Raw genomic sequence first — 14,737 nt, 5'->3', positions numbered from 1 at the left:
CTAAGACCAAACTGGGAAAATCATTAATTTCAGCTGTGATCATGTACATACACTTGTGTTTATGTAACATTTAATATTATACTTAATAATATTCTTATATTGTTTGAAGTAAGAATCTGAAAAAAAGTTGTGTTCTGGTGTCAGTACCTAAACACAAGTACAATATCTGTGCTATTTAATGAATATTTGTAGATGCTACCCAGACCTTTATGGTTCTCAATCCTTGAAAATGAAAAGGATCGCAGGCTCATTGACTAATATGTACATATTCATATTAAAAGCTTGAACACATTTCACTTTTAAATGTGATGTGCAATTAAGAGTAAAAACTTACTAGAACAGAATGAGAGCATTAGCTTCTTGCTTCTGGTTTATAAGACTAGTTCTGTTAGAACTGAGACCCTCCACCTGTGAATCCTGTTGTTTCTGCTCAGAGAAAAAATCTGTTGCAAATAATTTTCCTTTTCCTTTCATTTTTTCCACTCTTAGCATCATGATTAAATGTATCTTCATCTTGCTGAAAGAACAGGATCCTCCTCTGTTCTTTGTCATGAAACAGTCCATCGTTCAGAACTAACATTCACAGTAGCAGGTAGTTGAGTTAATTACACTGATGTCTCAGGATTGATGTAGCAATGGTTCATTGATGTTAAAACCCATGTAGTATATGTAGTACATACACACAAGATATACAGTATATATTATTCTATAAGTAATACGGACCTCCTCCCATTGCTCCGGTGGTGGAGGCGGGCGGTGATGGGTCCTGGTCCATCAGAGCTCGGTATCTGATGGAGCCAGTGCAGCTGACAGTGCTGCCACCGTCCTCCGACCGAGGAGAGCAAAGCAGACCCTGCTGTTTGGATAAGGCTATAACCTGCAAGAGGAGAAAGACCTAAATGTGAGCTACTCTTAATCTTGATGCTGGGAAACTAAATCAGTATCAACTAACCTGCTCTTCTAGAGGTGAAGTTCAGCCTTTTAACAGAAAGGCTGCAGCTGTCCACAAACATGTAATCTGTATTGTTTTCTGTATAGCTTTTCTGTATAGCTTTTTTCTTGCACCATAACAACCCAAAAACTTCTTCTATTCATTTAACCATGTAAATACCTTTGTAAAATCTTATTCAGTGCAGTGCTACATAGTTCTGAAATGTATTTCTGTTTCTGATTTGAGCATATTTTTCTCAAATTCTTTCAAATAATTTTTAAATCCCTGTATCATTCCCATAAAGAAAAAAAAAGGTCTAATTCTGTTTATTCTGTTTCCTGCAGCCACTTCACGTTCATTACATGCATACAGTGTTTTTCAAAATAAACTTCCATGCTCACAAAATAAAACAAAATAAAAACTAGAGTTGCAACATCTCAAAAAAAAAAAAAAAGTCCTGTTCTGTTCAATTTGCTGGCGATCGGAAAAGGCCAGTTGTTAACGTGATTGGTTATGATTGGTGACTAGGTGATCAGCGGAGTAGCATGTGTCTGCAGACCCAGAGGCTGCAGATTCAGGACTTTCAGAACCCTAGTTTTTTGTGACGCTGCCACTTTACAGGAAACCCCATGTGTGTGGAACAACACTAATCCTCACCAATTCACTAGGTGGCGCTGAAGTAAAAAAATTGGGGTGAAATGTGCTCTTAGGACTGCGGTCCTGAAAGTCCTGAAACTGCAGCCTCTGGGTCTGCAGAAACATTACAGCACTGAACCGCTGCTGCAGGTGAGAGAGAGAAAAAGAGAGAGAGAGTGAGAGAGAGAGAGAGAGAGAGAGAGAGAGGCCTTCATCTAGTTGTTTGAAAAAATAAATGAAATAATCACCCAAGGAAAATCTCAATTACTGCATCTCCAATAACAATAATATAACAAATACATTAAAAATGCACACTTGTGTTTGTTTACACATGTGAACCACACATTATTGTGCTTAAAGAACGTGTTTGTGTGTAAACAGTCTACTTCATGTAACTAACAATTCAACTCAAGCTCAGCGACAACTGATCAAGGCTGTAATGTGGTTAAAGGGTCCACAAAGAGCAGCTTTAGTTAAAATTATTGTGCAAGACAAAATAAACTCCCTCTCCTCTGTTCTCATACTTCTGACCTTGTCAGCCGTGTGTGACACAGTGAACCTCCTGTCAAGCCCTAAAGGTTGGATGTCTCAGGTTCTGCCCTCTCTCTGGATGGATCTTATCTGACAGGTCACTCTTAATGAGTGAACATGGGCTCCTCGAGGCCCCTGGGACACCTCCACTACCACACCCAACTATTCTTCTCATTCCTGGTATGTGATCCTCAGGTGGAGGCACACATCATCACTTGCCTTGCAGACATCTTGGTGTAGATGTCAAGCTATGACATCCACTCCTGTACATTCCCCCAGTGGAACATCAGGCTGATGTAACTCTTCCTCAACAGGGAGGCAGGTCCAGGTGCAGTTCTACCTTCTTGTTATCTCCTGACTGGACTTCTGCAACTCCCTCTTATCTAGAGTCCCTCTGTCTTCCACCAGACCTCTGCTGCTAGTCTAGAACACCGATACCCAGCTTCTGTTTTCCCTCACTACTCCTCTCCCTTCACTACAAAACCTTGTGGCAGCTTCACTCCAGTTCATAACTTGGGTTCTGGTCTACAGGGCAGTGATGAGGACTGCTCTTCCTACCATGATCAAACCCTACACACCACTGCAACCACTTAGCTCCTTAGCCTCTAGTTGTGTCACTGTGGTCGCTCAGCTGGGTCAGACAGACAGAGTTTAAGTAGGTAAAGGAAAAGGATGATTGACCTGCATAAGACGCGGCTGTCCTCCAGCACTCAGTGGCCTGCAGGGGATGGTAGTCTTCTCAGCCACTCTCAGCCACTTCTCCCTCACTGACCCGCCGCCGTCCATAATGCTGTCCTCTGATTCACTCTCCTGATCCCTGCAGGTGGGGTTCTCCTCTTCAGGAATATGAACCAGCTGGGAGGATCCAGGCCGGGATTGGATAGACACTCTGGCCCCACCAGCCAATCCGGTGCTGCCATTATGGGCCATGTGATTATGATTGGCCATAGGAACAGAGCTAGCTGCTAGCTTCATGTATTGAGCTGGGATGTGGGCCCCAGCTCGCAGCTCTGCCTCCTGGGCAGTGATTGCAGGTGGGTGGGCTACACCGCGCAGCTCTGCCTCCAGGCCCATGGTGGACGGTTCGGAGGAGCAGCGCAGCTCCATGTTCCTCTGAGGAGAGGAGGAGGAGGCAGGTCTTATTCCATCCATCACCTGCAGGGACAGCTTCCTGTTGTCGTTCTTATTCTTCCACTGGCTGAGCAGCTGCTTGGATCGAGTGGAGTCCATTGAGGCGTGGATGGACGCATGACGGCGAGGAATGCGACCCTCATCCAATGAGGAGCCCCCGTGGGACCTGGAGCAAGAGGTTTAAAATCACTATGTGCAAAAGCATTTAAAATTCAATTTGCTTTGGAAGTAACTAAAATATTTGTTTACTGAGTTGTTCTGGACTATTTCAAATCCATTTCATAAAAAAAGTAGAATTATGCTGCAATCAATCAATCAGACTTTATTTGTAAAGCACTTTTCATACAAACAAACACAAAGTGCTTTAGTTGTTTCCTCCACCAATCAGCAAAGTTGCATGATTGCATTGAATAATGAAGTATTTTTACAGAACATTATGATGTCACAGTGAAGTTGACCTTTGACCATTTGGATATAAAATGTCATCATTTTAGTTTATCCTGTTTGACATTTGATTTAAATTGTGTCATAATTTGTATGAATTCTTGAATTATGGCCAAAAACATGTTTTGTTAGGCCAAAGTGACCTTTTGAGTCCTAGTGGATGTTTGTGCCAAATTTGAAGGGATTCCCTGAAGTTGTTACTGACATGTCGCGTTCATGAGAATGAGACAGACAGACGTACAACAAACAAAACATAATACCTCTGGCTCTGACTGTCACCAGCACAGAGATACAAAAAAGTAATCAGATGAGGATCCAAACACGAGGGACAGTTTGACCACATGATCGGGAAGTCCTCCCACCAGCACCTGGTATTTCCTCATGAAAACAACCTCAACAACTTTCATTTCAGTTTACTGCAGTTTTCAATTAATTATTACTGCCACATCCCTTAGACCCTTTTTTTAAAAATTGGGAGCAGTCAGCTCTATGGTGAGCTCCTGGAGAACAACCCCCACATGTTCTGTCACAGAACCCTGTGTGTCATCCCTACTTTAGAGTGGTGCTTTTCCAGTATATCAAATGAATCGTTTTCTCAGTTACACCCACACAGACCTTCAAGCTTCTTCTTTAGATAAACACGACATCTCAGATCACTTAGTGTTTCTACCTCCGACAGAGGGAACAGGGAAAAGACAGACTGAACAGCTTTTTAATATGTCAATGACAATGCAACAGTCAGACGATCAACTGTCCAATAATAAATGATTAATATGATTATTTAAACCATATGTATCTGAGATGTCAATGATTGCTACATGGTCTCATCATGTGTAGTACTCGGGCTGTTTGTTGTGGTATTCCCTCTGTGATCTGACCTCAGACAGCTGTGACGAGACAAACATCAACCTTCAGACACACTGTGCAGCTATGCTGCAGCCAGTAATGGCTGACTCAGACACTGTGTGGGATACTGCTGCTGAATGAAGAGGTTGACTGAACTGACTCGTGATTATCATCAGTTAGGTTTTAATATGGAGCACAGGGTTCCTGTTTTGTGAAACTATTCTCCTCTAAAACATTCACATCAAAAAGTTACTGAACTATGTCTGCAGCACAATGCTAGGCTCAGCTCTGTTCATCTGCTCTGTACATCCCACACACACATTTTTACTCCAATAGTAGGTTGACTACTTCTGCAAAACCCTCTTGAGCTTCCAGCTCTTTTACAGGCCAAGAGACTAGCTGAGGTGTAGCTCACATTAGCTAATCTAATGCTATGTAGCCAAAGCTACATCCAGTGACTGTCCGAGGTTACGTCCACACTAATACATTTTAGTTTTAAAACATTTCTCTTTTGCTATGTTTACGCCTGCCATCCACACTACTCTTGTTTTCAAGGCCCTAAAGCAGACACTTTCAGAAACGCTGCTGGAACTTTTTTATTTTGAAAACTCCAAGGTTGTGTTGTAGTCTGGACAGAGAGAGAGAAACAGAGACCTTTGGATACGATAACATAGACGCCCACGGTGGCTCCTGATTGGCTCTCATCAGCCTGGATTACCAGTGGTGAAACAACATGGATAATGAATTAAAGTGTTAGTGACCTTGTTGTCTTTGCAGCAGCTGTTGTTCAGTTCAGTTCTGGATTTGAACTCTACAACTGTCTTTGCTGTTCCTGCTTCAGAGGATTTACTGGAACTAACCAGCTGCAGAGGAGACAATCTCTTCCTGTTTACACCGGCATGTGCAAGCCCAGTGTACGTGAAAGGTCAGTGATTTAAGGTGTGATACTTTGGACTGAGATCATTTTTGCATTTTTTAAATGGGAGCGTTTTGTTACGACATAACCCAGGATCAGGAGAGTGAATGAAGGGCTCCCTAAGAGGATTACCAAAATTTGCTGTTGGTAGCCCACAGCAGCTACAATGCTTTAAGACAGATTTACCCTGGAACAAATTCTAATATCAGTCACAACAACATCAAAAAAGTAAGATTCAAGAGTCACATTGAAAACTTTCCTGCCTTTAGATAGACAGTTACTACGACTGTTACTAGATTAAATGAACTGCAAACTCCTTTCTCAGCAAAAAAGCAAAACCAAAGCAAAGTTCTTGTTTTCTCCTCTCTCATTAAAAACAGTTACCTGGGCAGTGTGCTACTGCTGAAGGTCATCATGTTGTCACGGTTGCCAAGGGGACTGGATGGAGTTATCACTTCCACCTCAGCACTGGCTCTCTTCAGATTGGTCAGTGAGGGCTCCCGATAGGAGGAGCTTCGTGTCAGGATGGGCCCCGTTTGGTCGGGGGACAAGGCGTGGGAGGAGGTCCTGGTGATAATGGGCTCTGGTTGGCTGGGAGCCAGGGTGTGGTGGCCTATCAGAGGACGTCAAGGAGAGGTCACAGTGGTGAGTTAAAAACGGTGGTGAGTTAAAGTTAATTTACTTATCTGAAGTGGGTTTTACTAAAACAACAAAGTGTCATTCACTGTCAAAGTACCGTAATAAGATCAGACATCAAACCAGCAACAACTGAACTGAACATCCCTGACAGAGGCGTAATACATGACATGTATGTCCCTATATCAAGAGTGATGTTATCATATATTTCATCTATTATGATTATCTCATATAGACATCATCTGTATATATGAACATATATGTATAATGAATATCTGATGAATTTTTTTATGGTTTAATATGTTGCAACCATATACGTTAACAATATATATTTAATGTATATATGCAAGCTTATTGAACATACAGCAACAACATACATATAGCGATTATATATGTTTACATGTTTATTTTTAAAATTAATTTATAATTAATTTTAAACATGTCTGTCTTCTCATTCAGAGATAGTGGTCTTAGACGTGTAACCCTACTGTATAACATATCAACATATACTGACAGGCTTTAGGATGGATATATGTATATTTATGTAATATATACAGTATGTCTACAATGTAAACATACAAACATAAACATATATATTTGTATGGGCTAGACTTATATGTCAATATATGAAACAGTTCCTATTTCTAATAGCTTCCATATATAATGTGTATGGGATGAGAATCCTAAACTGAGTATCTTCTTCTACAAGCTGCACACTGAGACGACAGCTCAACAACTGTAGAGTATGTAGAATGTAACAGAACAGATAATATAATCTAAAGTAAAGGTAGGTTCCACAGATCACAACAGCTGATCGAAGAATTAGGTTCCCTCTCGTTAGGCATTTGATCTTTGCTGCACGTTCAGTGTGTGACAGGGACCCAGTGTTTTTAGGCTGAGGCTCTAAAAATACTGCTGTAAACAAGTTCAAGTTTTAAGAAAGTAAGCAAAGACCTCTAATTTTACATCTTGTTCTCTGTGCTTTGACTTTTACAGATGAGTAACATTTATTTTCCCCTGATTTTGTTTCTATTGCATTTCACTTTGTTCAAAGTCACTGCATTGTTGGACCAGTGAGACTGTGCTCATCAGCCCAAAGTCAGACTGAGCTGAACTGAAACATTGCTGGTAATGACATGATAAGGTTTATTTATGTGTTTTTTTTTGTGGGAATGTATTCTGGTAGATGACACGTCATGGTGACGATGATCTGTAATTCTGAGAGGAAGCTGGTTTTACCTTGGTGGCTGTTGCTAACTGCTGCTTGGCTGACATTGGGCAGGGAGGAGAGGGGGGGCTCTCTCAGTATGGGGGGAGACAGTCGACTTCTAGACCGATCTTCACTGGGCTGGAAATTCCCCACTGCATACACACCCTGCATACAAACACACACACACACACACACACACACACACACACACACACACACACACACACACACACACACACACACACACACACACACAGTGAGACAGAGAAGGGCATTCTGTACAGACAGAGGGATGAAACAGACTTCAGCAAATCCAGTTTCAGGAGGCAGCCATGTTAGCTCCTCAGTGCTACTGCTGTTTCACTGCAGGATGGATACAATTAGGTCATTATCATCAAACCTATCTGGAATTGAAATATAGTAAAATCATGATTTATAATCTGTAATTTTTGAACCTAAGAGCAAATAAAGATGCCCACAATGGCAGCAGCACAGGCACAGACACACACATCAGGCTGATGCACTGAAGATGCTTTAATATGACAAAAGGCTTAGAAGCCGATGAGATGACACACTGGCAAACAGGAACACAAGCAGGCAGAGGCAACAGCAAAAACACACGCTGGAGCAGGATCACAAGGAAAACACAAGGGAACATAAGCTGGAGCATATACAGGAACAAAAGCAGACAATCTGAGGAGGAACACAGGAAGTGAACTGGTATAAGTAGAGCAAGGCTGTTGGGGAATGAGGTGCAGGTCGGGAGAGCTCAGGTGAGGAGTGGGGACAGGGTGGGGCAGTCAGGTGATGAGAGACGGAGGGATAAGTCCAAGGACAACAGCTAGAGAGAGGCAGGTGTGGGGAGATGAAGGGAGGAACATGACAGACTCTACACACTGCACTCAAATGAGCTTGCAAGACAACACACAAACAGCTGAACAACTGAAGGTCATTGATCAAATGCAAGCTTATTATGAGCCATCTGGTCCGTTCATAACTGCCAGGATAGCTGTGTCTGAATTCTCAGGAGGACGTCCTTTCAGTTGGGAGTGAGTTTCTGCCTCAGGTGAGGGACTCTGAGTGCCCTGGGTCTTGTTTACGGGAGTAAAATGGAGTGTGAGATCAACAGGTGGACATTGAGGCATTGTATCTGACCACTGTGAAGAGGGAGCTGAGCTGGAAAGCAAAACTTTACGTTCCAACACTTTGGGTAGTGAGCCAAATAATGAGACTGTGGGTAAGTGTAAATAGGGTGAGGAGCTCAGACACCCATGGGAAGCTAGGAATAGAGCCACTGCTCCTTCATGTTGAAAGGATCCAGTCGAGGTGGTTCAGGTATCTGATCAGGAAGCCTCCTGGGAGCCTTCCACTGGAGGTTTTCTGGGCATGTCCAAGTGGCAGGAGACCCTGGGGTAGACCCAGAAGCGTATTCTAGAGAGACTACCTAATCTGGCCTGGGAACCCCTCAGACTGGAAGATGTTGCTGGGGAGAGGGGCATCCGGACTACCATGCTATTACATTATACCCAACGTCTAAGGTGAATGTTAGCTAACCTTATGCACAATATATAATGTTAGCTGACATTACTGAGTCAGGTCCCTGACTTCTCTACCTGTGCTGCTGTTCCACAATATTGTAGATTCTGTAGTTCATGCCACAAAGGCTATTTGTACGTCTCCACTTATGTATCAGTTTCACGGCTGTAGTTTGTAATGACTTTTACAGATTAAAATTTAGTTTATAAAATAAAAAAAGTTGATAAAATATGATGAATTGTTACAGATTAACCAACCCACCAGAATAAAAACATAAAAACATTAAAGTTCTGCTTGCATTTTAAAGGTTCTTAAAATCAGATTTTAACCAATAACACAGCAGCAAACAACTGTTTTCTATGTAAAGATCAAGCGGAGTCATGGCTTCCTGAGCAGAGAACGAAGCCACACCCCCTCTGTGTCTGTTGTAATCTGAGTTTCTCTGGTCTTTCTTTTGGTAGCCTTTCTGGCAGTGTGTGCATGTTAGTGCATGTACGTGTGTGTGTTAGTGCATGTGAGCCTCTTCTTGTTAAATAATTGGTCCTCCCCATGTAAACACACAGGCTCCACCCACATGTGAGATCACACAGTGCAGTACGCAGAGTTCAGGTGAAAGTGACCTTTCAGAATTTCCTCTAATGAAGAAACCACAATTTTGTCTGAAAAGGCTCAGACAAAGACAGAGATGAGACCAGAGCACAGGTGGACTGGACATGTGGACAACTAGTTCAAATCCTGGTCGGCCTGTGGACCGTCACAACATCCAGTTTTTACATGCTCCATCAATGTCATTCATGTGGCAGGTCTCAGTGGGTCAGTCTGAGCCTGAATTTCTTTCCCAGTCCGACCGTGGAGGCGATACTGGTCTGTCTTTACCAACAGTAGAACCCTACGAGCTGCTAAAGGCTCCAGCTTGACTCAGAATTGGGTTTTCTTCTCCTAGATGCTTAAGTAACATGATGGGTATGAGAGATTGTGGCCGACAAAACGATTGTTCTGGTCTGACATGCTGGTGGTTTAGTGTGACATCTAGTAGCAGTGACGATCCCTAACAGAACCTTTAATGCTTCAGTCATAATAATCCAATTACACAACCAACAATATACAAAACACATTTGACACGATAAGCTTTACATGTTGTTGCACACAAGCTACCAGAACAGAGCAACTGGAATAAAAATTTTTTAAAAAGAACAGGAAAAATAAGATTTTCTATTCTGTGTAGATTTCCTGATCCAGAGCAGCAATATTACACTGCAACACAAAAACATGTGGAGGCTGCCAATCACACCCAGTTTAGCTACTCTTCATTTCCGCTCTGTTGATAGATAATACAAAGCCAAACAAAGCATCTTAAAATAGCCAAATGAATCCTGTGCTGCACAAGACTATTGCCTAGAGACCAAATGTGGGTAATCATCAACCCTCTACAGTGCAGAACCACATAAAAAATAAAGGATAAAAATCTTGCAACCTGAGTTAATTACAGAGATCATTTTCCCTCATCAATAATTATCTGTTTGCATAAAGATAAAAGACATACACCGGTGAAATGTGTTTAGTTTGAACTCTTCATCAGCTGTTCCAGAGTACGACCTCAAATCTGTAGCCAACGTTTCCTCCTGCAGCAGAACAACAAGTGTAGGCAGCTGAAAGGGCCTGTGTGTGTGTGTGTGTGTGTGTGTGTGTGTGTGTGCGTGTGTGTGCGTGTGTGGATGTGTCTATCTGTGTGTGTGGGGTGGAGGATGATGGTGTGTGGGAGGTATTACACTGAGCCAGTATCCACCACTTTCTACATGAGAGCTGAACATTCTTGTCTCCTTTAGCCTGTATCATGTAGTGAAACGCACGTCCTGCAGTAACTATATCACATTTAAACAGAGTGTATTCTGCGGCAGCTAACAGGAGTAGTTTAGAAACTGTATTTAAAACATGAAAAAAAAGGTAACACTTTATATCATGGTGATGAAAAAAAACACCCTGCACCCTGACACCTCACACACATCGACCTGTTCCACTGCATGGTACTGATTCAACTCAAATTGATGGGATGCTGTGAATAAACCTGCCATCTTTTTCCCCTTTATTTTGAAACAGCACAACAGAACATATCAGGAGAGTGAGATACACACATGGGCAAATTAAATACATTTCTTTCTTATTGTGCTGCCCCAACATTAACGCACTAAATGAACAAGCTAAGTTCAGTCTGCTTCAATATAAGTTACTGCTGACCACTCACAACCAACATTTTTACACAACTGTGCACCGCTCACTGTAGCCTGTTACATCTCTGTTAGTTATTGTTCTATACTTTTAGACAACCTGCAAAACTGGGATGGGGTCAACTGAAGGAAACCTCGTAACAGCTTTGTATGTTGTTGCTATAGTAACAACGCTGCATTGAGGAGGTACTATCTGCAATGAAAAGGAAGTACCTGGTATCAGACACAAGTAGAGCTTGTAAGCTTCAGGTTACCTTGCCAGTTAACTCGCAGATTATCTGACCTGCTCTGTCCTCTGTCCTGATTGTCAGGCAGGTCTCTGTGCGTGTTACAGTCTGTCAATCACACGGTAGCCCCGCCCTAATGCATCCCCTGCTTTATGGTCTATTTTCCTCTAAATGGAGCATAATTTAAAAAATAAACATCATGTTGTATTGAAGAAGACTTGAAACTAGTGAATGAGACCAGAAACTCATCAGGAAAACGTTTACTGAGGTAATAAATCAGTGAGAAGTAGAGACATTTTCCCATAGACTTCAGTACAATCAGACTTCCTGTTACAACCAGTGGAGTCGCCCCCTGATGGTCATTAGATAGATGCAGGTTTAAGGCTATTCAGCATTGCCTTCACTTTTCAGACCCAGAGTCTACGTCCAGGTTTATATACAGTCTATTGTTGTGTGTGACGCAGAGGGTCAGGGCACATGAGGGAGACTGATTCACTACCACTCATTGTAGCATGGAGTGTATATAGTGACCATGTATTACTTTGTCTTAGTGGATACTGTGTTCAGAAAATGGTGCACCACTGATTCCTATGGTGCATACTCAGTTCTTGTGCACTGCCTGAGCCAGCTGACAGCATGTGTGTGTCTGAGGCTCCACAGACCAAACTGTCTGACTTCCTGCTGGCTCCACTGTTCTGGGAGAACAAGCTGAGCTTGGAGCCGATGACTGTACAAAGAAATCTGTGACGAGCTGACGTGGAAAACACTGTAGGAAACCTGGTGTTCAGAGCAGACTGACCCCTGACCTGTAATCTCAGTGGGACATATGTTTACCTCATCCTTATTTGAAAATTAAGCCACATTTAATATGGACATCTGACATTGTAATATATGTATGACAGTGTTTGTCACTTGTAGCTAATAAAGCTACTAATAAATGTGTGTGCATATACAACTGATTTGAGCTTTCTTGTACCTCGTCTCACTTAACCTTAACCTTCTGTGGTCTACTGCACAGACAATACTTTAGGATTATTACAGACACTTCCATAAAATAAAATGAATGAGATTAATAACAATCATAATTCAAATTGACCAACAAGAGGGATTATTCCCTTATGATTGTACATTCTCTAACATGAGTTACCAACCTGGATGAATATTTCCATATGTGAGGTCTGTGTAGTAATTTTTCCTAATTCTACTTCAGAATCATAAACCATGTGAGCGTCACAGTGTTATGAGCAAAAATCTTCTATCTTGGAGCACATTTTGACTAAAATATATTTATAGAAATATAAAAAAATTATATACTTTGTCTGATTTGATCAAACTTAACTCTACCCTTTATTAGCTGAGAGCAGAATGACTTTTATTCATTAATCGCTCACTTTATCAGATTAGTTTTTTCCATCCTGGAGGAAATTTCACAACAGTAGATAGATGTGGAAGAAAGTGCCGCTGTAAGGGTCACTAAACTAAATATTCAGTCAGTTTAATGTGCACAAAGTCAGAAATAACCTGCACCTGGCCTGTAAAATAGTTGACAGTCACTGATTTTTACCAGATAAACAGCGATGGCAGCTCCCAGTAACCACCCGCAGTAGACATCGACCGGGTGGTTTCTGAACTGGATGATCCTGGTTAACCCGGCCAGGATGGCCAGCATGACGAACGAGAACACCAGGAGAGGCTTCAGCAGCTTCGCAGAGTCTGTCAGCACCGTGTTGAAGTACATCTGAAACACACACAGTCACATGAACCAGCCGTTACCTTCTCATGTTGGCCGAAGCTACGAGTTTCTCTCTACGCATGAGGGTGCACGTTCACCACTTACTGAGATGTAGACAGCAGCAAAGGCAGCCAGAGTTGCATGCTGGGAGGGGAAAGACTTCCTATAAAGACAGAAAGACAGAGTGTTCTTCAAGCTAATTATCATGTTCAGACAGCAAAGGACAATAGTGAATATTCATGTGCAACAAGGAAGTGACTTTCAAAGAAACTTGGAGGTGTGTGAGCGAGTGAAATAGTGTGTGTGTAGCAGGTGTTTAATTTGCATTTTGCATTTATACTGCTGATAGTGTTGAATTTCCAGTGCTTAAATACTGAACACCAGATATAAGGGGTGTATAGTTGGTCTGAGCAGCCACACTTGAAATGAAAATCTGGTCATCATACAGGGGTGTATAGTTGGTCTGAGCAGCCCCCCAACTGACATTAAACCTATGCTGAATTAGCTATTAGCAGCTCCTATTTACAATGTGCCCATGCACCAATAAATATGCATCATGTTGCTGGACAACAGAATAGATCTGTGACAGGAAACTGACATCCCTACTGATGCAACTTCCTCCATGTGCTGGTGTTTGCATTTGGCTTTTCAGCTTCTCTTTAACATCGACACTGAGAGCATCTTCCAGGAAGACGTGACTGAAAGAAGCTTGTACAGTCTCAGCTCTGGTTTCCAGCACAACTTTACATAAGAGCAACAGTTCTTCTCTTGGAGGTGTAGAGTGTCAAATACACAGCACCTCACCTTGTGTTACACAACATGTTGACACCCATTCTTGACTTGTATTCATGTTTCAGGAGACCCTCAGTTATTTCAGAAGACAATAACATATGTGCAGTCAGGCTACAGCAACTTGTAGCGCAGTAAAATTTTAATCCTCCTCCTCACCTACAAAGCCATTAATGGTCAGACACCATCGTATCTTAAACAGCTTACAGTTCCCTATTATCCTCACAGAACACTTTGCTCTCTAAACACAGGTCTACTGTGGTTCCTGGAGTTTCTAAGAGCAGAATGGGGGGCAGAGCCTTCAGCTATCAGGCTCCTCTCCTGTGGAAAAAGCTCCCAGTCTGGGTTCAGGAGGCAGACACCCTCTCTACCTTTAAGATCTGGCCTCTAACTGTTGTATCTGATAAAGCTTATAGTTAGAGCTGGTTCAGGTGAGTCCTGAACCATCCCTTAGTTATGCTGCTATAGGCCCATACTGCTGGGGGAACTTCCTTGATGCACTGAACACAATTATTATCATTAGTGTTATTATTAACCGGTGCTGCTGTTATTATTAATAACACTATTACATTTCTATGTATCAGTATTATTAGTGTCATTAAACCACCAGTCTGACAGTGCTTAAATACAACATCATATACAGCTGTTCCTGGTCCAAGTGCTGCTCAACTGTCAGGTCTTGACCTCACTCTGTATGGTGCCTTTAGATAATGTATGTTATGATTTGGCTCTATACAAACTTGAATTAAATAAGTTGCATTCAGTAAGTCATATCTGATTACATATGCACAATGATATCTGTACTGCAAACTGCAAACACTAAGAGAAAAGCAAAGCAGTCTGTTTCATCTGTTTACACATTTGCATAAAGAAATCTGCCAATAAAAGGCATGAAAAATAATATTTGAATTATGCAGAGGAAATGGTGTTCAGAGATTTAATAAAAA

The 14,737-nt window shown here is 41.9% G+C and overlaps 1 protein-coding gene across 2 annotated transcripts in view; it reads right to left on the bottom strand.

Annotated features, from left to right (window-relative positions):
* The window catches only part of plppr4a (phospholipid phosphatase related 4a), a 55,078-nt gene that overhangs the window by 14,570 nt on the left and 25,771 nt on the right, over window positions 1-14,737 (bottom strand). For both annotated transcript variants that reach the window (XM_071491424.1, XM_071491425.1), the window contains 6 exons: window positions 13,107-13,164; window positions 12,834-13,007; window positions 7,311-7,446; window positions 5,820-6,048; window positions 2,780-3,395; window positions 724-877 (listed from right to left, as the gene is read on the bottom strand). In XM_071491424.1, the coding sequence (XP_071347525.1) occupies window positions 724-877; window positions 2,780-3,395; window positions 5,820-6,048; window positions 7,311-7,446; window positions 12,834-13,007; window positions 13,107-13,164 (1,367 nt within the window). The remainder of the gene's footprint in view (window positions 1-723; window positions 878-2,779; window positions 3,396-5,819; window positions 6,049-7,310; window positions 7,447-12,833; window positions 13,008-13,106; window positions 13,165-14,737) is intronic.

This window comes from Trachinotus anak, unplaced genomic scaffold, assembly GCF_046630095.1.
Source record: "Trachinotus anak isolate AG129_WGS33_773 ecotype Australia unplaced genomic scaffold, CSIRO_AGI_Tana_v1 ptg000012l, whole genome shotgun sequence".
Classification (NCBI taxonomy): domain Eukaryota; kingdom Metazoa; phylum Chordata; class Actinopteri; order Carangiformes; family Carangidae; genus Trachinotus; species Trachinotus anak.
Note: the sequence above shows the minus strand (reverse complement) of the source record. Positions and strands in the feature narration are given on the sequence as shown.